Source organism: Colletotrichum siamense (genome assembly GCF_013390195.1).
Source record: "Colletotrichum siamense strain Cg363 chromosome Unknown KSG_Cg363_contig03, whole genome shotgun sequence".
In the NCBI taxonomy this organism is placed as follows: Eukaryota; Fungi; Ascomycota; class Sordariomycetes; order Glomerellales; family Glomerellaceae; genus Colletotrichum; species Colletotrichum siamense.
The window spans coordinates 1,618,449-1,634,226 of record NW_023501016.1 but is presented as its reverse complement, the minus strand read 5'-3'; the positions used below and the strand labels follow the sequence as shown (position 1 = coordinate 1,634,226).

General features: G+C 53.3%; 7 protein-coding genes across 7 annotated transcripts; 3 read left to right on the top strand and 4 right to left on the bottom strand.

Moving 5' to 3' along the window:
• Window positions 1-152: 152 nt before the first annotated feature.
• yodQ (putative metallohydrolase YodQ) lies at window positions 153-1,160 on the bottom strand (the record flags this gene model as incomplete). Its single annotated transcript, XM_036636288.1, has 1 exon — window positions 153-1,160. The coding sequence occupies one exon, from the start codon at window positions 1,158-1,160 to the stop codon at window positions 153-155; it is 1,008 nt and encodes a 335-aa protein (XP_036497919.1).
• Window positions 1,161-2,047: 887 nt separating this feature from the next.
• On the top strand, window positions 2,048-3,775 carry DAL5 (Allantoate permease; the record flags this gene model as incomplete). Its single annotated transcript, XM_036636287.1, has 4 exons — window positions 2,048-2,358; window positions 2,415-2,519; window positions 2,611-3,376; window positions 3,428-3,775. The coding sequence occupies 4 exons, from the start codon at window positions 2,048-2,050 to the stop codon at window positions 3,773-3,775; spliced, it is 1,530 nt and encodes a 509-aa protein (XP_036497920.1).
• A 146-nt stretch (window positions 3,776-3,921) lies between these two features.
• Window positions 3,922-5,870, bottom strand: CGCS363_v004437 (Lactose permease; the record flags this gene model as incomplete). Its single annotated transcript, XM_036636286.1, has 7 exons — window positions 3,922-4,122; window positions 4,187-4,617; window positions 4,676-4,926; window positions 4,994-5,145; window positions 5,211-5,477; window positions 5,531-5,643; window positions 5,696-5,870. The coding sequence occupies 7 exons, from the start codon at window positions 5,868-5,870 to the stop codon at window positions 3,922-3,924; spliced, it is 1,590 nt and encodes a 529-aa protein (XP_036497895.1).
• A 696-nt stretch (window positions 5,871-6,566) lies between these two features.
• CGCS363_v004436 (Cytochrome b2) lies at window positions 6,567-8,240 on the bottom strand (the record flags this gene model as incomplete). The annotated part of the gene is made up of 5 exons (XM_036636285.1): window positions 6,567-6,653; window positions 6,709-6,782; window positions 6,844-8,032; window positions 8,104-8,162; window positions 8,213-8,240. The coding sequence occupies 5 exons, from the start codon at window positions 8,238-8,240 to the stop codon at window positions 6,567-6,569; spliced, it is 1,437 nt and encodes a 478-aa protein (XP_036497897.1).
• A 2,272-nt stretch (window positions 8,241-10,512) lies between these two features.
• On the top strand, window positions 10,513-11,121 carry CGCS363_v004435 (uncharacterized protein; the record flags this gene model as incomplete). Its single annotated transcript, XM_036636284.1, has 1 exon — window positions 10,513-11,121. The coding sequence occupies one exon, from the start codon at window positions 10,513-10,515 to the stop codon at window positions 11,119-11,121; it is 609 nt and encodes a 202-aa protein (XP_036498012.1).
• Window positions 11,122-11,485: 364 nt separating this feature from the next.
• Window positions 11,486-13,778, bottom strand: Mlh1 (DNA mismatch repair protein Mlh1; the record flags this gene model as incomplete). Its single annotated transcript, XM_036636283.1, has 3 exons — window positions 11,486-13,408; window positions 13,462-13,641; window positions 13,698-13,778. The coding sequence occupies 3 exons, from the start codon at window positions 13,776-13,778 to the stop codon at window positions 11,486-11,488; spliced, it is 2,184 nt and encodes a 727-aa protein (XP_036498013.1).
• Window positions 13,779-14,773: 995 nt separating this feature from the next.
• On the top strand, window positions 14,774-15,383 carry CGCS363_v004433 (uncharacterized protein; the record flags this gene model as incomplete). The annotated part of the gene is made up of 2 exons (XM_036636282.1): window positions 14,774-14,850; window positions 14,909-15,383. 2 exons carry the CDS (start codon window positions 14,774-14,776, stop codon window positions 15,381-15,383), a joined length of 552 nt encoding a protein of 183 aa, XP_036498014.1.
• Window positions 15,384-15,778: the final 395 nt, after the last annotated feature.

The window sequence follows — 15,778 nt, the reverse complement described above, 5'->3', positions numbered from 1 at the left end:
TGTCGACCTTTTCGTCTGGCCGGGTGTTGTACTTCCCTCCGGGACCACAGACTATCCCCTCCATACCCAGAGTTTTGAAGAGATGCCCGGCGTCAGACCCGTAGAAACAAGTCGGCGCAAGAACACCAGTTGGTTGCTCTTGATTCCGAATTTCACGGTAAGTAAGCCTTATTCAAAGATGTCACAATGCGTGACTCGGGTGAAACCTCGAACGCAGGCATCGTCGGCTCAAATCTTTGGCTTACCGTCGCCGACATCCCGGGATATCTCTCAATTATCTTGTCGACCAGTTCCCGGATGTCAGTCATTACGCCGTCTTGGGTTTGACCGGGAGCATATCTCGCGCTCCCGGCGAGCCTGCAAACGTCCGCAACTTGAGCCGGCCGCCATTCAACCAAGTCCTTGCCAAGAGCACCATGAACAACGCCCACTGAACACCGGTTGCATTTCTCATGCTCGCTGCTCTTTGCCCCGCGGAACTTCATCTTGTCCATTTGCAAGATCAGCTCGCATCCAGCCAGAATGGCGTCAGAAGCCTCCTCTTTCGCGGACATGTGCCGCGTAACCCCGATGATTTCGATCTCAAAGACCAATGCTTCTGCATGCATGGTCACAGCTTTGATGTCTGAAGGCTCACAGTTGACGAAGTAGTCAGCCCCTTGTACCCGACCTTGATCAATCAGAGCCATAGTACCGACGCCTCCTTGGAGCTCTCCCACAACATAGGTCAAGACCACGTCGCCTTTTGGTCGCCATCCGCTTTGAAGAAGCGCTTCAACGGCACAAAAGTAGGCCGCACAGCCTGACTTCATGTTGCTGACTCCAATGCCGTAAATGAATTCTTCGTCGATTTTGCCCTCCCAGGGGTCCACCGTCCATCCTTCAGAGACAGGGTTCGTGTCCAGATGACCATTGAAAAGTAAGGTCTTGGGTGTTTGTGAACCTCCAGCAACTCCTTTTCCTTTCCAAATTCCAACAGCATTTTGTCTCCGGCCTTCGTCGAAAGCAAAGACATCTGCTTCCAGGCCGATGCTTTTCATCTGGTCGGCCATGAATCTTGTTGCCTCCAGTTCTCCATCAGTCTGAGAGTAACTCTTGATCTGGATGAGCCTGGAAAGAAGATCCAGACAATGCTCTTGGTCGATCTCCGGTACTTGCATCTTGGTATTCCGTCGTAATTCTTGATGCTGCCGTAGGTGTCGTGGTGTTGCAACAGGTTGCACTTTTGCTAATCAACCAGCAATAGTTAGTCAACAGACTTTCGTCCAAAGCTTCGAGCTGCTGTCTTTCTGTTCGTATGAACTGTAAAATTCGATGATGTTTGCGCATTACGAATCGCCGCGATAAGCCGGATATCGGTAACCGCCGAATCCACCGCAGATCGCTGTGGTTCCCCGAGGATAACTCTAACAACCCCGGACCTGGGGTTGGCTAGCGCGACTCTACTGACGATGCTCTTATCAGGGAAAACACAAGTCTGTAGGATCTTAGAGTCAATCCCTCTCTACTGTCCAATGAAGGTGTCAGCTAGCCTAGGCCCCCGGATGTCGATGTGGGACTCAAACATTCAGTCATGGAAGGTCCACGCCGTAAGTACTATTAGCTTTGATCTTGTAACAGGTTATTTAATTGTATGCAGATCGGGGTGGGTTTCCGTCAACACAGTCTAGCTGTGATTGAGCGCAGTCTTATCAAGCGAGACTGTATGCGAATCTGCCGACGTCGTCGGACCGGCTCCGATAACCCGGAAGAAGGATTAAATCCCCAGTTGCCACAAGATAAGCACCGCCAAAATGCTGACTCTAATTGACGGAGTCTGCAGTTTATCTCCGCACACGGCACCACAATTGATACGCAGTTCGGCACCTATGATCCGAGTGCAAATGGAACTCGAATGATGCCGCATATCTACTGCCGGGATCCTTGTTTGGGGAGAAAGGAGAACCATTGAATATGTGAACCAGTTTTCGATCACAAGCAGCAAAAAAAAAAAAGCGCACGACTCTGCACCAGAACAATCCTCTTGCCGACACGGCCACCAGCAACGATGAAGGACAATATCGAGGCGGCCCCAGAGGCACGGGACTCCGTTCTGGAGGAGAAGGGTGTTGTGAAGGACCAGAAGGCCGACGAGGGTTACGAAATCTTCGAAGAGGGCATCTCGCAGTCGATACCGCAGGATGTTGCCGATGCAGTACGACGCAAGATCGACATGCATCTGCTGGTGCTCATGTGCGCACTCTATGGCCTCAACTACGTCGACAAAGTCGCCATGGGATGGGCAGTTCTTTTCAACTTCAGAAAGGATCTTGGGCTTGTTGGTGACGAATACTCGTGGGCCAGTTCCATGTTCTACTTGTGAGTTCCTCGAAAGTCCAGGTTGCTAGAGGAGCCGCAGCTGACGTCTTCACCAGCGGCTATCTTGCTGCCCAGTATCCTGCCAACTACTTGCTGCAGCGTTGCAAGACTGTCCAGATTCTGTCTGGCGCAGTCATTGCTTGGGGAATCTTGATGCTTGCGTAAGTGACGGTCTGAACCTTGTTGCGTATCATTTTCGTTCTCTTCACTCCAGTTGGCCTCATCATGCACATCATCTAATGAGACGGGCAGGCATCTCGGTTTGAAAAACTTCGCCGGACTCATGGTGGTACGTTTCCTCCTCGGCGTCACGGAAAGTGTGGTCACCCCTGGATTCGTCTTGTACACCTCCATCTGGTACACCAGAAAGGAGCAAGTTCTCCGGACTATGCTGTGGGCCGCCATGCAGGGTGCCTTCTCCATCGTCTGCAGCTTGCTATCTTACGGCCTTGGTCACATCACAAACACAGCTCTCAAACCGTGGATGTACATCTTCCTCGTCCTCGGAATCCTCAGTATTATCGTCGGAGTCCTCTGGCTCCTGTTCATGCCCGAAACGCCCAACAAAGCACGGTTCCTTACTCATGAGGAGCAAGTCATCGCCGTCCAGCGCGTGGCCCAGAATATGACCGGTATCAAGGGCTATGAGTGGAAGTACTACCAGATGTGGCACGCCCTGATTGACGTCAAGACATGGCTCATCTTGGCGTTCGTTCTCTTCACTCAGCTTCCCAACGGCGGTCTAACATCGTTCGGAAGTCTGGTCATTTCGGGCTTCGGTTTCGACTCTTTCAGGACTCTCTTGATAGGTCTTCCGTCATCCGTGGTTAGTGCTGGTAGCATGATCGTATGGGGCACGATTTCCATCAAGTACGGAAACTTGCGAACTTGGGGCATGATCGTTCCACTTCTTCCCGCAATTGCTGGTATTGCTGCGGTCTATGGAACTATGGACACGGGAGCGAATAAATATGGCCGTGTGGTGGCTTACTGGCTGATCAACTCTTACGCAGTGACGGTAAGTCAGCTTGGTGTTGACAGAAGAAGGACTGTGCTAATTTGTCTGCAGTGGCCATTCATTCTCACGATCGTCGGACAGAATATCGCGGGGCACACGAAGCGTGCCTTCACCAACACTCTGCTTCTCATGGTCTTCGCCGCCGGAAACATCGCTGGACCGTTCTTCTTCCGTAGCCAGGACGCCCCGAAGTATGTCCTGGCAATCGCCATCATCTTGGTATGCTTCTGTGCGGCTCTTTTGACGGCTGTTGTTCTGAGGCTTTACATGACGTGGGAGAACAGGCGGCGGGACAAGAAGTATGGAGGAGTCGATGGAGCTCAGCGTGTGGACGGAGTCAGACTCGGAATGCATGACAAGACCGATCTGGAGAACCCTGACTTCAGATATGTTCTCTAAATGATTGAGAGTGTCTTTCCACGGCTTCCGATTGCTACTATGAATAGAACTCTGATAATCTTATTAAGACTTGGAAGCAAATCACTTCACCGAGACTTTCTATTGCTTTTGTGCAATCGCTTTCCCCATGGGTTCTTTTCTAAAGCCTAAGCGGGCCCTGCCCCTTCTCTCATGATCTGTGTCTGCCGCTTCTTCGCCTCCAGAGATGCATCCCTTGGATTCTTAGCTTCAAAGATCTCGTCCAACTCTTCCAGCGTGAAGCCTTTAGTTTCGACGAAGAAGAAGTACATGAAGGCGATTTCAAAACTATCCCACGCCACAAAGAAGACGTAGAACCAATACCCAATCTATGCAGATACGTCAGCACCTCACTCGATTACCCCCAATCATGAAAGGTGTAGGAAGACTCACGCTGGAGAGAGCAATCGGCCCAACAAACGTGTTGAGAAACCCGGCAGCGCCAGCCGTTAGCTTGAATGTGCCCATTGCCTTGGCTCGCATCTTGTTGCTGACCACTTCAGCCGGGTAGATGGGCTGCATGGGCGTGAAACCCGCGGAGAAGACGGCGCCGAAGACGAAAATGAAAACGATGCTGACGGTGGATGCAGTTGTGTTGCCATAGTCGGTGTAGCCGGCGGAGCAGCCAGCAACAATGGCCAAACAGACGGTCATGCCTGCCGTGGTGGTGATAAGCATCTTGCGGCGGCCAACAACGTCATGCAACCGAGATCCGGCGGTGGAGAAGACCCATCCAATGACAGAGTACACGATGTTCAAAATCAGTTTTGTGTTGGTATCGGTAATACCCACGCCGGAAAGCATGATGGGAAGATAATACGAGACTAAAAGAGGCCAAAGATCAGCTTTGATAATATTCAAGGATAAGGCTCATGGGCTTACTGATGTTGTTTCCGCTGAACTGTCCAAACCATGAGAACGCAACGTTGAGCATCAGTCGGTACCGGCTGGAGCGAGTCTCGACAAGCACTCTCAGATCGAAAAGGTCCCTCCATGATGGAACGTGTGCTGGGTCAACTGAGTTGATCATCTCTTTCATTTGCAAGTCGACGAGAGGGTGGTCGAGATCGCCATTGGTGTGGTAGGTCGCGATGATGTTCTTAGCTTCATCATGGCGATCCTTCGCAACAAGCCTGTCCATGTTAGAAAAACAGCTGTAAAAGGTGGGGTGCAGAAGACGGTTGAGATAGCCTAACTCACCAACGCGGAGACTCTGGGAAGAACTTGATCAGGAGACAGACAAGTCCGGGACAGACCATCTGCAGCCAAAGCGGAATTCGCCAATCCAAGTCCCCCTTGTCGCCAAGGTGCAAGTGGCATGCGTAGACTGCTGACGTCGCCAAGATCGAGCCCTGTCATTTCGTACATTAGGGTCAACTATCTTTTGACTACCATCCCTCGTGGAGGGTCGACGTACCACGTTGTAGAAGGTGTTGTACATGCCCGCGATCGTACCTCGGTACGCGGCAGGGGAGATCTCGACCAGATACAGAGGCGCTGAGGTATGGGCGCAGGTTGCTGCGAAAGACAAGATGAACCGACCGCCGATGAACATGGGAAGATTGGTGGCTAAGGAAGTCACGATGGTTCCAATGCAGACTCCTAAGCAGCCAAAGAAGATGTGCCAGGTTCTGCCGTACCAGTCTGCCATCCAGATGAAGAGCGCGCCGCACATTTGGCCGACCTACGATCAAGCGTCAGACCGCGTACGTGCTGGAAAAACATCACCAATCGTACCTGAAAAATAGCAAAGACTATGCCGGTGCTTGTGTTGCCATTGGAAGGCAATCCGAAATACGCGGTGTAGTTGGGTAACGCGTTGATGGAGCCCATAAGAGAACTATCAAACCCTTGGGAAGATTGTCAGTAGTGTAGGCTTGAATCCTATGCAGCTGCACACACCGTTCATGGTTGAACAAAGGAACACCATTGAGGCAAGAAGATACAGCTTCATGTACCCAGGTCCCCGAGGATCAGGCTTTTGCGTCGCCATGATGGCCGCGTATGTGTCGGCGCCCGTGTCCGCATCGTCAATGTGCTTGAGGACAGGGTCGTCCTTTGCCCGATCTCGGTCCATCATGCGCAGCTACAAGATCGACCGCCGTTCTTCAATCCGCCAAATGACTTTGATAACGGAAGAAAACAGAGACACTTTCCGAGGACGTGGAGCCAGGTAATGAACGTTGAAATCGAGCGCATTTGCCCTCGACACTCGCGCATGGGTGCTTCAAAAATTGGGACGCGACTCCTCTAAATAGGCCCAGGTGTTTGGATCCATCTCCGGCCATTTCCGCCCCCAGCTGGCTCCCTGTAAGAAGTTGGGGCCCCAGATTTGCATCCCCGGAGACTCTCCGGTGTGCGTGCGACTCAGTCCCACACGGGTTTATAAATCCTCGCTCTGCTTGAGGGGAACTACGGGGCTATGATCTATCGCACCACTTGGTTTCAGTCTAGACTAGCCGTTTTCTGGGTGGTGAGCCAACCATGCATCTGTGGATATGGGCCTTTGCCATCCATGTAAGCTCCATTGAGAGCATGTGGAACTTGAGCCTCCAAAGTGGCGAGTTGTTTGGTATGATTTTCTGAGAACTTGGCCTGTTGTTGCTGAGGTCGTATATGCAGGCCTCCAGCCCTTATTCACCTTGCATCTGTTGCGATATGGCGACATGCATCATTTGTTTGATTTCTTTATCTTGCAGGTACCAGTTGAGTAATCCAGTTTCTACATACAAATTATGACTATAAGTTTGAGAGTCTTCTTTTCGAACATCCTTCACAGCTTAGGCCTCAATTCTCTTTCTACCTCCTCGAGGCCAGAACTTCCGCCGAATAGCTGTGCCTGTAATCCATCTGTGTTGATCTGAGAGTCCCAGTGTTAGTGTGTTACTTTCAAACTCAACAGAAATACAACTCACATGTCTTGGATTAAGTTGATCAACACGCTCTACCCCGAGCAACCTCATTGCAGTGACTGTTTCATCTGCAAGAACTGCACAACTCTTTGTCAGTATCTTTCATAAAGAAAGTACTTGTTTAAGAAGGGAACTCACTTTGCAATGCCCTCTCAACTCCCGCCTGGCCTCCAACAGCCAAGCTATAAAGCGCGGCTCGGCCAATTCCAACACCCTTAGCCCCCAGAGCCAGAGCCTTGACAACATCCGTTCCTCTCTTGACACCTCCATCGATTAAAACATCGATCTTGTCAAGCACCTGCGGACAAAACTTGCGAATTTCCAGCAGTACTTGAATCGGCGTCATCGTGGTGTCCAGCGCACGTCCGCCGTGGTTGGAGATGATGATGCCTTTGACGCTCGGGAACAGCGTAGCCGCATACGCATCTTCGTGCGTCTGGATCCCTTTCAAAACAATCGGGATTGATGTGTGCTTGCTGAGCCATGCCAAGGTCTTCTTCCACGTCAGCCCCGACTCTGTGCCCCAGACCTGAGGTGGTGCTCCCCCGGCGACCTCGGCCATCTTGAACCGTTCGTCGGCCTCTCGTTTCCCGGGGAAGGGCGCGTCGAGGGTGAGCACGATGAACTTGATCTGCGGGATTGCGCGGATCTGGGCCAGCGTCCTCTCGGTTGCCTCGATGTCTTTCAGAACGTACAGCTGCCAGGCAAAGATCGCGTCTGGGCCGGCTTTGACGATCGCCGAGGGGGACATTGAGGCGTTCTTGCTGATGATCTGGAGCGCCTGGAATTTCGAGCAGGCTGCTGCGATACCTGCTTCTCCCACCGGATGCGCAAGTTTTGCCATGGCGGCAGGAGACACGTAGATTGGCATGCCGACTTTGTTGCCGAGAATTGTGGTTGATAATGAGCACCGCGTGCAGTCGACAAACACACGCGGCCTGAGCAGGATGGACCTAAAGATGGTGCCGTTTCCTACTTTCGTCACTTCGTCGTCGGTGCCGGAAGCGTAGTACGAGATGGCCTTTGGACTCAGCTTTTTCATCGCATAGTGCTCCATCTCTGATATGCTGAGAATTTGTGATACTGGAGGGACTGCTGCGTCGAGCCCCTGAGATGTGGATTCTGGCGGATCATTGGAAGAGCCTTCGCTGTCTGAAAGCTTCTCCATCTGTTCCACTGTAAAACTTCCCATAACCTGATCTTTTTTGAGATACTCATCGATGATCTCAACGGGATGGAACGAATCAAAAGCGTCAGACGCATCTTTGCCGGCGTTCTTTAGGAGAATTGCCTTGCCGCCAGGGTGGATTGCGAGGAACGCGGTGATCTGCCAGAACCAAGTCAACAATCTCGCTGCCGGCCAAAAGTTTAGAAATATTTTTTAATTCATGTTCTCACATCATACACCTTGCCGTGCAATGCAATCCAGCAGTCGTCGACGGTCTGATGCTTCTGCACTGCAGCAAGTTAGCAAGGCTTCAGACTCTGAGCAATCGCGGCCACATACCCTCAGCGAGACTCAACGCCCGATCCATCGTGACGTATTACTGGATCTCAACGGTTTCCTCATACATACCTCTCACCGTCGCACCAAAAAGACGCAGGAATAAGTCACGAGGTCATTCGTGACACGGCTTTACCCCGTGACCAAGTCGGCTCGTCTATTTGCCAGAACAGCACGATTCCCCGCCGCCGCGGTCCTCCACATGGTGCAATTTCCCCAATCCCTCGCAGGGATGCTAACACGGACTTTCAAATACCCAGCTGCCTCATTCGGATGCGGAGATGTGAGTCTCCTTACCCCAAGTGGGTCCCCTTCTCCGAATTGCACCACGGTCCAGGTGCAGGGGGTGCGTCCGGGGCCGAAGTCCTCGGCTTCTCATCGTGCCGACGACTCCCGTGTGAACGCGAATGTGTCGTTCGAGAACGACAGGACTTTCCGATAAATCAGACGATTTTTTTCAGATACGCTTGGTGTTGTGTTTGAGTTTAGTGCTTACATTACTCTAAACTGACATGCAATACAAAGATGCGTCTCTTACAGCTTGACTTGGCCATGCGGTGGTCTTTCATGCAACATTGAGAACGTTGCTTGCTGATTCCGAAGGTTCCGACTCAAGGACTGCGATGTTTTTGAGAAGAAGATATCAGTCTTGATAAGTTGGCCTAAACACTTGACCCCAGAAGTCTTTGCTGCGCCGGTATATCTCTCACCTATCTTGCTCCTGCAAGATTAACGCGAAGCCTAGAGCTTCGAGTCGCTTGGTCAACTTCAACACCTGAGTACCATGACATAACAAAACTAACTTAGACACAGCCATTCCGCACACAAGCAAAAGCCATGCAGTGTGCTATGCATGTGGCCCAAGGCTTCCACAGAGTGATGTTTCGAAATCTTTAGCAACATAAGCTGGTGTCAAGTCTCCCAACTGTCCTTCCTCTCAGTAGCAGCCAATTTTCTCGCCTTTAGATACCAGATGCGGCTTCCGCAAGGGGAAATAACTTGTAACTAGTCAACGTTTACAACGGGCGAGGTGGCGTAAGGCAACCGAGACAGCTCACGCGACCGGAATGTTGCCCACTCGACTCAGCCTTGCGAGGAGTCTCGAAGGCATTCAGGGAAGGTTTTGCGGCTCAGCTGGTTTTACCATGGCTTCGACCCAATCATTGCTCTCGAGAAATGGGCTTCAAGGCTTATTTTATTGGCGGCCGCTTGCCGCATGCACGACTTGCGGCTTGATTCCGCGCCATAAAATTCGAGTGGCTCTGAGTGGCCGTTTGTATCTCCCTCGGATGCCTGTCTGCCTGGGTCCTAGGTGAGTTTGTCTTATCTTCTTGATCTGGGCATTACACGTTGCTGGGGCATAGCACTGGAGCTGCCTTTGGGTTGAGTGCTGAGCCGCTCGGTCTGGAGGATGCCCGCCGAGCCTAAGCCACGTATGAATGCGATGTTGTTCGAAACCCTGAAGAAATGCAAACATGAAATGGAGGGATCTACTTCCGAGACAAAATATCAGCCGCACTCAACTTGGCGGTGAGAGAAGCTATTTAGATAGTTGGATTTCCCTCAATCTTTGCTGGCCCATTAACCCAGGTCTGTCTGCATCACTGTCTCGTTCCACTCTAGCCACTGCGCAGAACTACGTCGCGTTAAGGGGCTATCTAACGCCTCGAAACTCCACCTCACTTGCGTCAGCATGGACGAGTTCGGTGGTTACCACACCACTACACATGGCAACCCCCCCGGCGACGGCATCTCTCCAGTCCCAACACCTGCACCACGAGTGCGGTTCAGAAACGCCGCATTAGCTCCTAGAGACCTTTCATTGACTTGCGGTGTCGTGCGTGATCTCTCCTCAAGTCAGAGCATACCAATCCAAAGTAGATTCTGCACATCGGCTGCTAACCATGACACACAGTCGCGAGCCCTTACATATGCCCATCGTCGGCTCCCTGCCAGACCTCCGGTTCGTGGTTCGGATGCGGGTCCTCAACCAACCCAGTAACCGCATGCTACGATGGCACGGCGACTCAATGTCAGTCTGGCTCTTCGATAGGAATCGCAACTCGGTGTTGGTACGTATCTCCAAGTCTCCTGCGCCCTTCTCTAATTTGGATATGGCGTGCGATAGTTGCGAATGGCCAGATGCTAATGCGGCAGGGAAATTTTCTTTTAGCACGGTGACCTATAGTGGTTATTCGCCACGATGTGTAACTTACAGTAAATGGGTGTCCCCCACATACGCGACATTGAAAGGTTGCTACAATGACGACTGGGCGGTCGGCACGTCGAGGACTACGTTCGTTATGGCGGATGTGGTCTCGTCCACCTCGTCGACCACCTCTTCGACCACTTCATCGACGCAAGGTACCACCCGTGCTGTGACGGGTGTTATAACGACCCGTACTGGGACGGCATTTATTTCGACACCCTCATTTCCACTGATATCTCCTGCATCCGACTCTTCGCCATCCTCAGCCCTTGCCTCAACTACTTCGGACGCATCATCCTCGACCTCAGACCAGTCTCACAGCAACACCGGTGCCATCGTCGGCGGAGTCGTAGGCGGCGTTGCCGTAATCGCACTCGCAGCATGCATCATCGTCTGGCTCATTGTGCGTCGAAGAAGGGGAGCCCGCACCAACGAGCCACCTGCTCCAACGAACGCGCCCGAAACCAGCCAGCCTCCGATCCAGCCATACGCCGCATCTCCGGCCCAGCAACCTACAAGTCCCGATGGCCAAGCCAAGGGCTGGAACCAACAAAACGCCCAGCAGCGGCCCGTCTCGATGTCTCCTGTCCCACAGTACACCCCAGTGTCGCACTTCAGTGGTGTGAGCGGGGAAGGCGCGCGGCATGAGGCCTCGGCTGTGAACGCGAGAGGGACAGGAAATAACGCGGCTGAGTTGGGTTGATGAAGATTCGTCGAGAGCGGTCTCGCTCAGCTACGAAGTTGGCGACCGCCGTGGTGTAACTCTGCATGGTCGTTATTACGGCTCTCTGTTGCGACGGAAACGCATGCCAGGTCTCGGACGGTGGGGACCTGCACGTGTGCACAATCCAAAGGACACAGTCAACGCAGAAGTCAGTTGAGGGTAATAGTGGGATTCCAATCACGAGAAACTTGACAGCTTCAACGCGTAGAAGTGGAAGGCGGTGTCATGTGTGGCTGGGGAGCTTCAGAAAGCATGATAATTAACAGCCCTCAAGCTCCAGGTTATATTCGTTAGTAGGTACCAGTAGTTACACTCATCATGTCAAGCTCATCCCAAATGCTCATCAACATCGCTCAAATACGCGATACAACCCCTTTAGATCAGCAACCTCCAGCACAGCCGCCTTCATCATCGATGTTGTCGCAACTAACCGCGCCTTGAAGGCTGGAAAGAAGATATGCTCGACGGCCCAACGCACGTTTCTCCGCCGCATTGCGATCTCCTCGTCCATGTTCGCCGTCTCCTCGTTGTCCTCGGCGCCTCCGATGGTTGGCGGCAGCTGCTCGGGCACGTAAAAGGTCGCAAGCTCTTTCAAAAAGAGCTCAAAGCACGGCTTCTCATCATTCCAGTTGACGCATGGCCCAAGGCGGAGCAGGAAGCGGGGCAGCTTGACCATGGGCGGAGTGTAACCCTTGATCAAAAGGGGAATGCTGAGTAGCTCTCCCGCAGGGCTGACTTCGAGGGAAAAGTATTCGCCAATCATCTCACGCCGCTCAATAAGCTGTGCGGCGACCTTTTCGACGACCACATCCACGTCAAAGTCTTCTTCCTCTGACTCGATGTTGTTCTTCTCCATCTCGGCTCCAATACGAAGGACCTCTCGTAGGTCAAGCGGGGGAGTGAAGCGAATTGTGCCGAAGTTGCCAAAGTCGGTGAGGCCGACTTGATAGCAGTACTCGAAACAGGCGCGGCCATAGTCAATCAAGTACAGCTTCACGCCGCCCTGGATAGCTGCTAAGCGCCGACGCTCGTCGACGACACCGACGAAAGTGTGGTTGGCAAAAATTTCGGTGAGGTCATTGTGCATGTCTTCTCTGACCTCAGCACGAAGCTCTTTGACGCTAGTAAGCTTCATCTGAGCGAAAGGCTTATTCACAATTTCATACTGAATGTTTTCTGAGGCGGACAATGCATTCTCACCGGCGGAGGATGGCGCTTTGGATGGTGTTGCAGCAACTGCCGCAGCAGGGAGCATGCTGGTAATTTTGCGCAAGCTTGTATCAGTACGGACGAGGTTGTTGGAGTTCCTCCGTGGCCGTTTGGAGCCTGGCGTTTGCTTGTCCGGGGTACTTGGGCTGCCTTCAGTTTCCTCCTGATTCGATATGTGCATCAGCTGGCTACCTGGCAGCAGGCTCTGTGTCATGAAGGTGCGGCTTGTGTCCACCTCGGCGAGTTTCGACCGGATGTGTTCACAGATGGACTGGATGATGTCATCCTCGTTGAGGAAGTGCACTTCCCTTTTGGTGGGATGCACATTGACATCGACGCGGGAAGGGTCAATCTCCAGGCTGAGGTAGATAAAGGGGCGGCCTCCCTTTGGCAGAAATGTGGCGTATAACTGCTCAAGGGCCTTCTTGATGTTGCTAGAGTCCACGGACCGGTGATTGATGAAGAGGAGTAGAGTAGTCTTCTTGATGTGATAGTTGGCATTGGTTGCCCAGCCGTTCGCTCTGAAACCCCAACGGTCTTCAGAGGTGTCAAACTCCATCAACTCGTTGGCAACGCTTGATCCATAGATCTGGCGAATGCGATCGACCTCGGTGGCAAGTGCTTGTATGGAGATGCTTGTGCCCGACTCACCATGCTTCTTGCAGGAGAAGCCCACTCCCTTACAGTGGATGGCGTAGCGGCCCACGACGTCAATGATTTTGTTGTACTCTTCGGCGGGCGATCTGAAAGCTCTTCTACGGGTCGGGACGTTGAAGAACAGGTCTTCGACACTGATCTGGGTGCCCTGGCGACCGGCGGTTGGCTTTGGTTCGGCGGGCTGACCGGGTTTTGCGGGCGCCAGCTTGCCATCGAGGTAATGAGCACGCCATGCGCAGTTGGAATCACTGGTCTTGGTGGTGACGGAGAGGTGTGCGATATGGCTAATACTTGCTAGTGCCTCGCCTCGGAAGCCATATGTGGCGATGGAGGTGAGGTCCTCGAATGAGGTAATTTTGGAAGTGGTGTGACGCTCGCAGAGAATCTCCAGGTCACCTTTCTGGACAGAGGTCAGAGCAAGCTTGAGGGTCAAAGATGCGGAGCTGAGCTTACTTGGATACCACAGCCGTTGTCGGTGATTTGCAGAAGTTTGAGGCCGCCCTCCTTGACAAGGACCTCTACTGAGGTGGCGCCTGCATCGACGGCGTTCTCAATCAGCTCCTTCAGGGCATTGACGGGAGCGACGATGATTTCTCCAGCAGCGATTTTGTTGACGACGTTGGGGTCAAGGGCCTAGCAGCGGGGTTTAGAAAATGACACATCAAACGAGGCGCAAAAGTGCAGCTCACGCGAATGCGGCGGGGCGCACGAGACTCATCGGGATCTTCCTCCGCCTTTCGTTTCGTGCCGACAGGGGAATCGGTATCCATCACGTCGGAGATTTCCTCTCGATCTAGCGCGGGAGGTTGGGTCTGGTAGGTGCGGGCATTGAACTGAGACGGGGAGGTGTGGTGTGGTATTCTGGTGGTATTCGCGGTGGCGTCCAGTATTCGCAGCGATGGAAGTGAGGCGAGGACGGAATTCCCACGATTGGTAGATGGGCAATCTCCTGACTGTGTTTCCTTGCCTTGCACAAGTGCAATTACATGTCCACCTGTCTGTCGTAGGTCGGTGCAGTCGTGTCTTGCCTTCCTCGGCCACGGCTCCTGAAAGCGTGGCCGGGTGGGGCCTACGTCGCGTCTTCAGATGCGTCATCACGTGAGTACTTCCTTAATCAGCAAAACCACTTAAGGTTTGCTCCCTCAACCTGCCTGCTACTGCAGGGGCCATGCTGCCAATGCAGGCAAGAACGAACCGGGCTACTTTCGTCCCAGCTTGACGTCCGTACGTATCCGTACTTTGTACGTCTTCCTCGCCGTGACATATGCAGCGCTCGTTCGTACGAATACCTACAAGTCTTCTATCCTTGGTCATTCCAAGCCACCGTTTGACCGACACATCATTGGAACCTTTGACGACGTCAGGCTTTTCCAAGACATCTCGTATCCATGACTCTGCCTCCCCTCCGCGATTCATTCGACAGGCGCAAAGTGCACCTCACAATGCTGCAGCCACAGAACTACGCCTCACACAGCCAGATGCTCTTTGCCTTATGATGCAGCTCCTTGCGAGACATCTCGGTAATCCGCATTTCGCATGAAATTCGCGAACGGGGCTCTACGCCAGCAGCACGGCCTCTGGCCTCCCGAGGCTTCTTCTGAATCTGGGCTGCCGCCCATCTGATCTGCCATGGACGGCCCTCTTGTTCAAAGGTGACGGGACGCCCGCGTTGCAACACCACGACTTGCAACCTGCACTACCGAAATTGCTACAACTCTGATCACCAGTCGTCAACTAAGATACCCCCACCAAATCGTTCCTGACAATGTGCGAAGACGGCAAATCAGAAGCCACAGCAGAGGCCGGGGCGACCTCGTCTCGCGTCCACCCGCCGAGTACAAGGTGAGTCCCTGATGCAATCGGGTCCACCGCTGGGTGTCACGTCTGACAGCCGCCTTAGCGGACGCAGCGGACGGAGCTCAAGACTGCCCACGCCGGAATCTCTCCTCCAGGACCCAGATGGCCGCCGTGTTGCTCGCACTTTTCTTGCCGACAGCTTGATAGACATGCGCCTTCCACCTCGAGCAAGCCCATCGTCTCCTCGACCAAGAAAGAAACGGGGCATTGACCAAGTCGTCAGTGGTAGCTTGCCTCCATCGCCAGACAAGATGTTTCTCGAGCTAGACGAGCAGCATGAAGAGGCTAAGAGGGCTAGACCTACTACCCCCGTCGCACACCGAGACCCCAAACCTGAAGAAGTCGTTGTCGAGGGCCAAGACAGCAAGAGGCAGAGAAGACTGCCTATTCGTGGCAGCAACCCTACGCCCGAGGCAGCACCGACATCCGCGGCTCAAACGACTGACAGTGGCGGCAACGGCACGTCGAGCAGACGGCCCTACCAGTCAAGCTCGAGCCCAGAGCAGCAAAAGGGTTGAGATTGAGAAGCAAATTTCAGTTCCCGTCCACCCACCCACCCCATCTCATGATGCCATGCTTGCAGTAGCAGGACGACCTACCGTCCAACGTCCACCGGCAGCGCAACATCGCCCCTCTCTTATCAGACTCGACTAACAGGTGGTCTAACGGCAACCTTGGCCCCCAACAGGGCCGTCACCCTCGCGTGTCTGGCGGCCTGGCCTTCCTGGTGGGGGCTTCACCGTCCGCAGCAAGCCACACACTACTCCCCAACAAGACTCACCAGCGACGCAGCATCCAGAGAGACCCTCCCTCATCTCGTTCAACTCGCCAGGCGCTGAGCAAGACGACATGAAGCCGTTTGGGCAGGCGTATAGCGCACGTCGCTCGCTGCAGCAGGCCAGCAAACCCACGT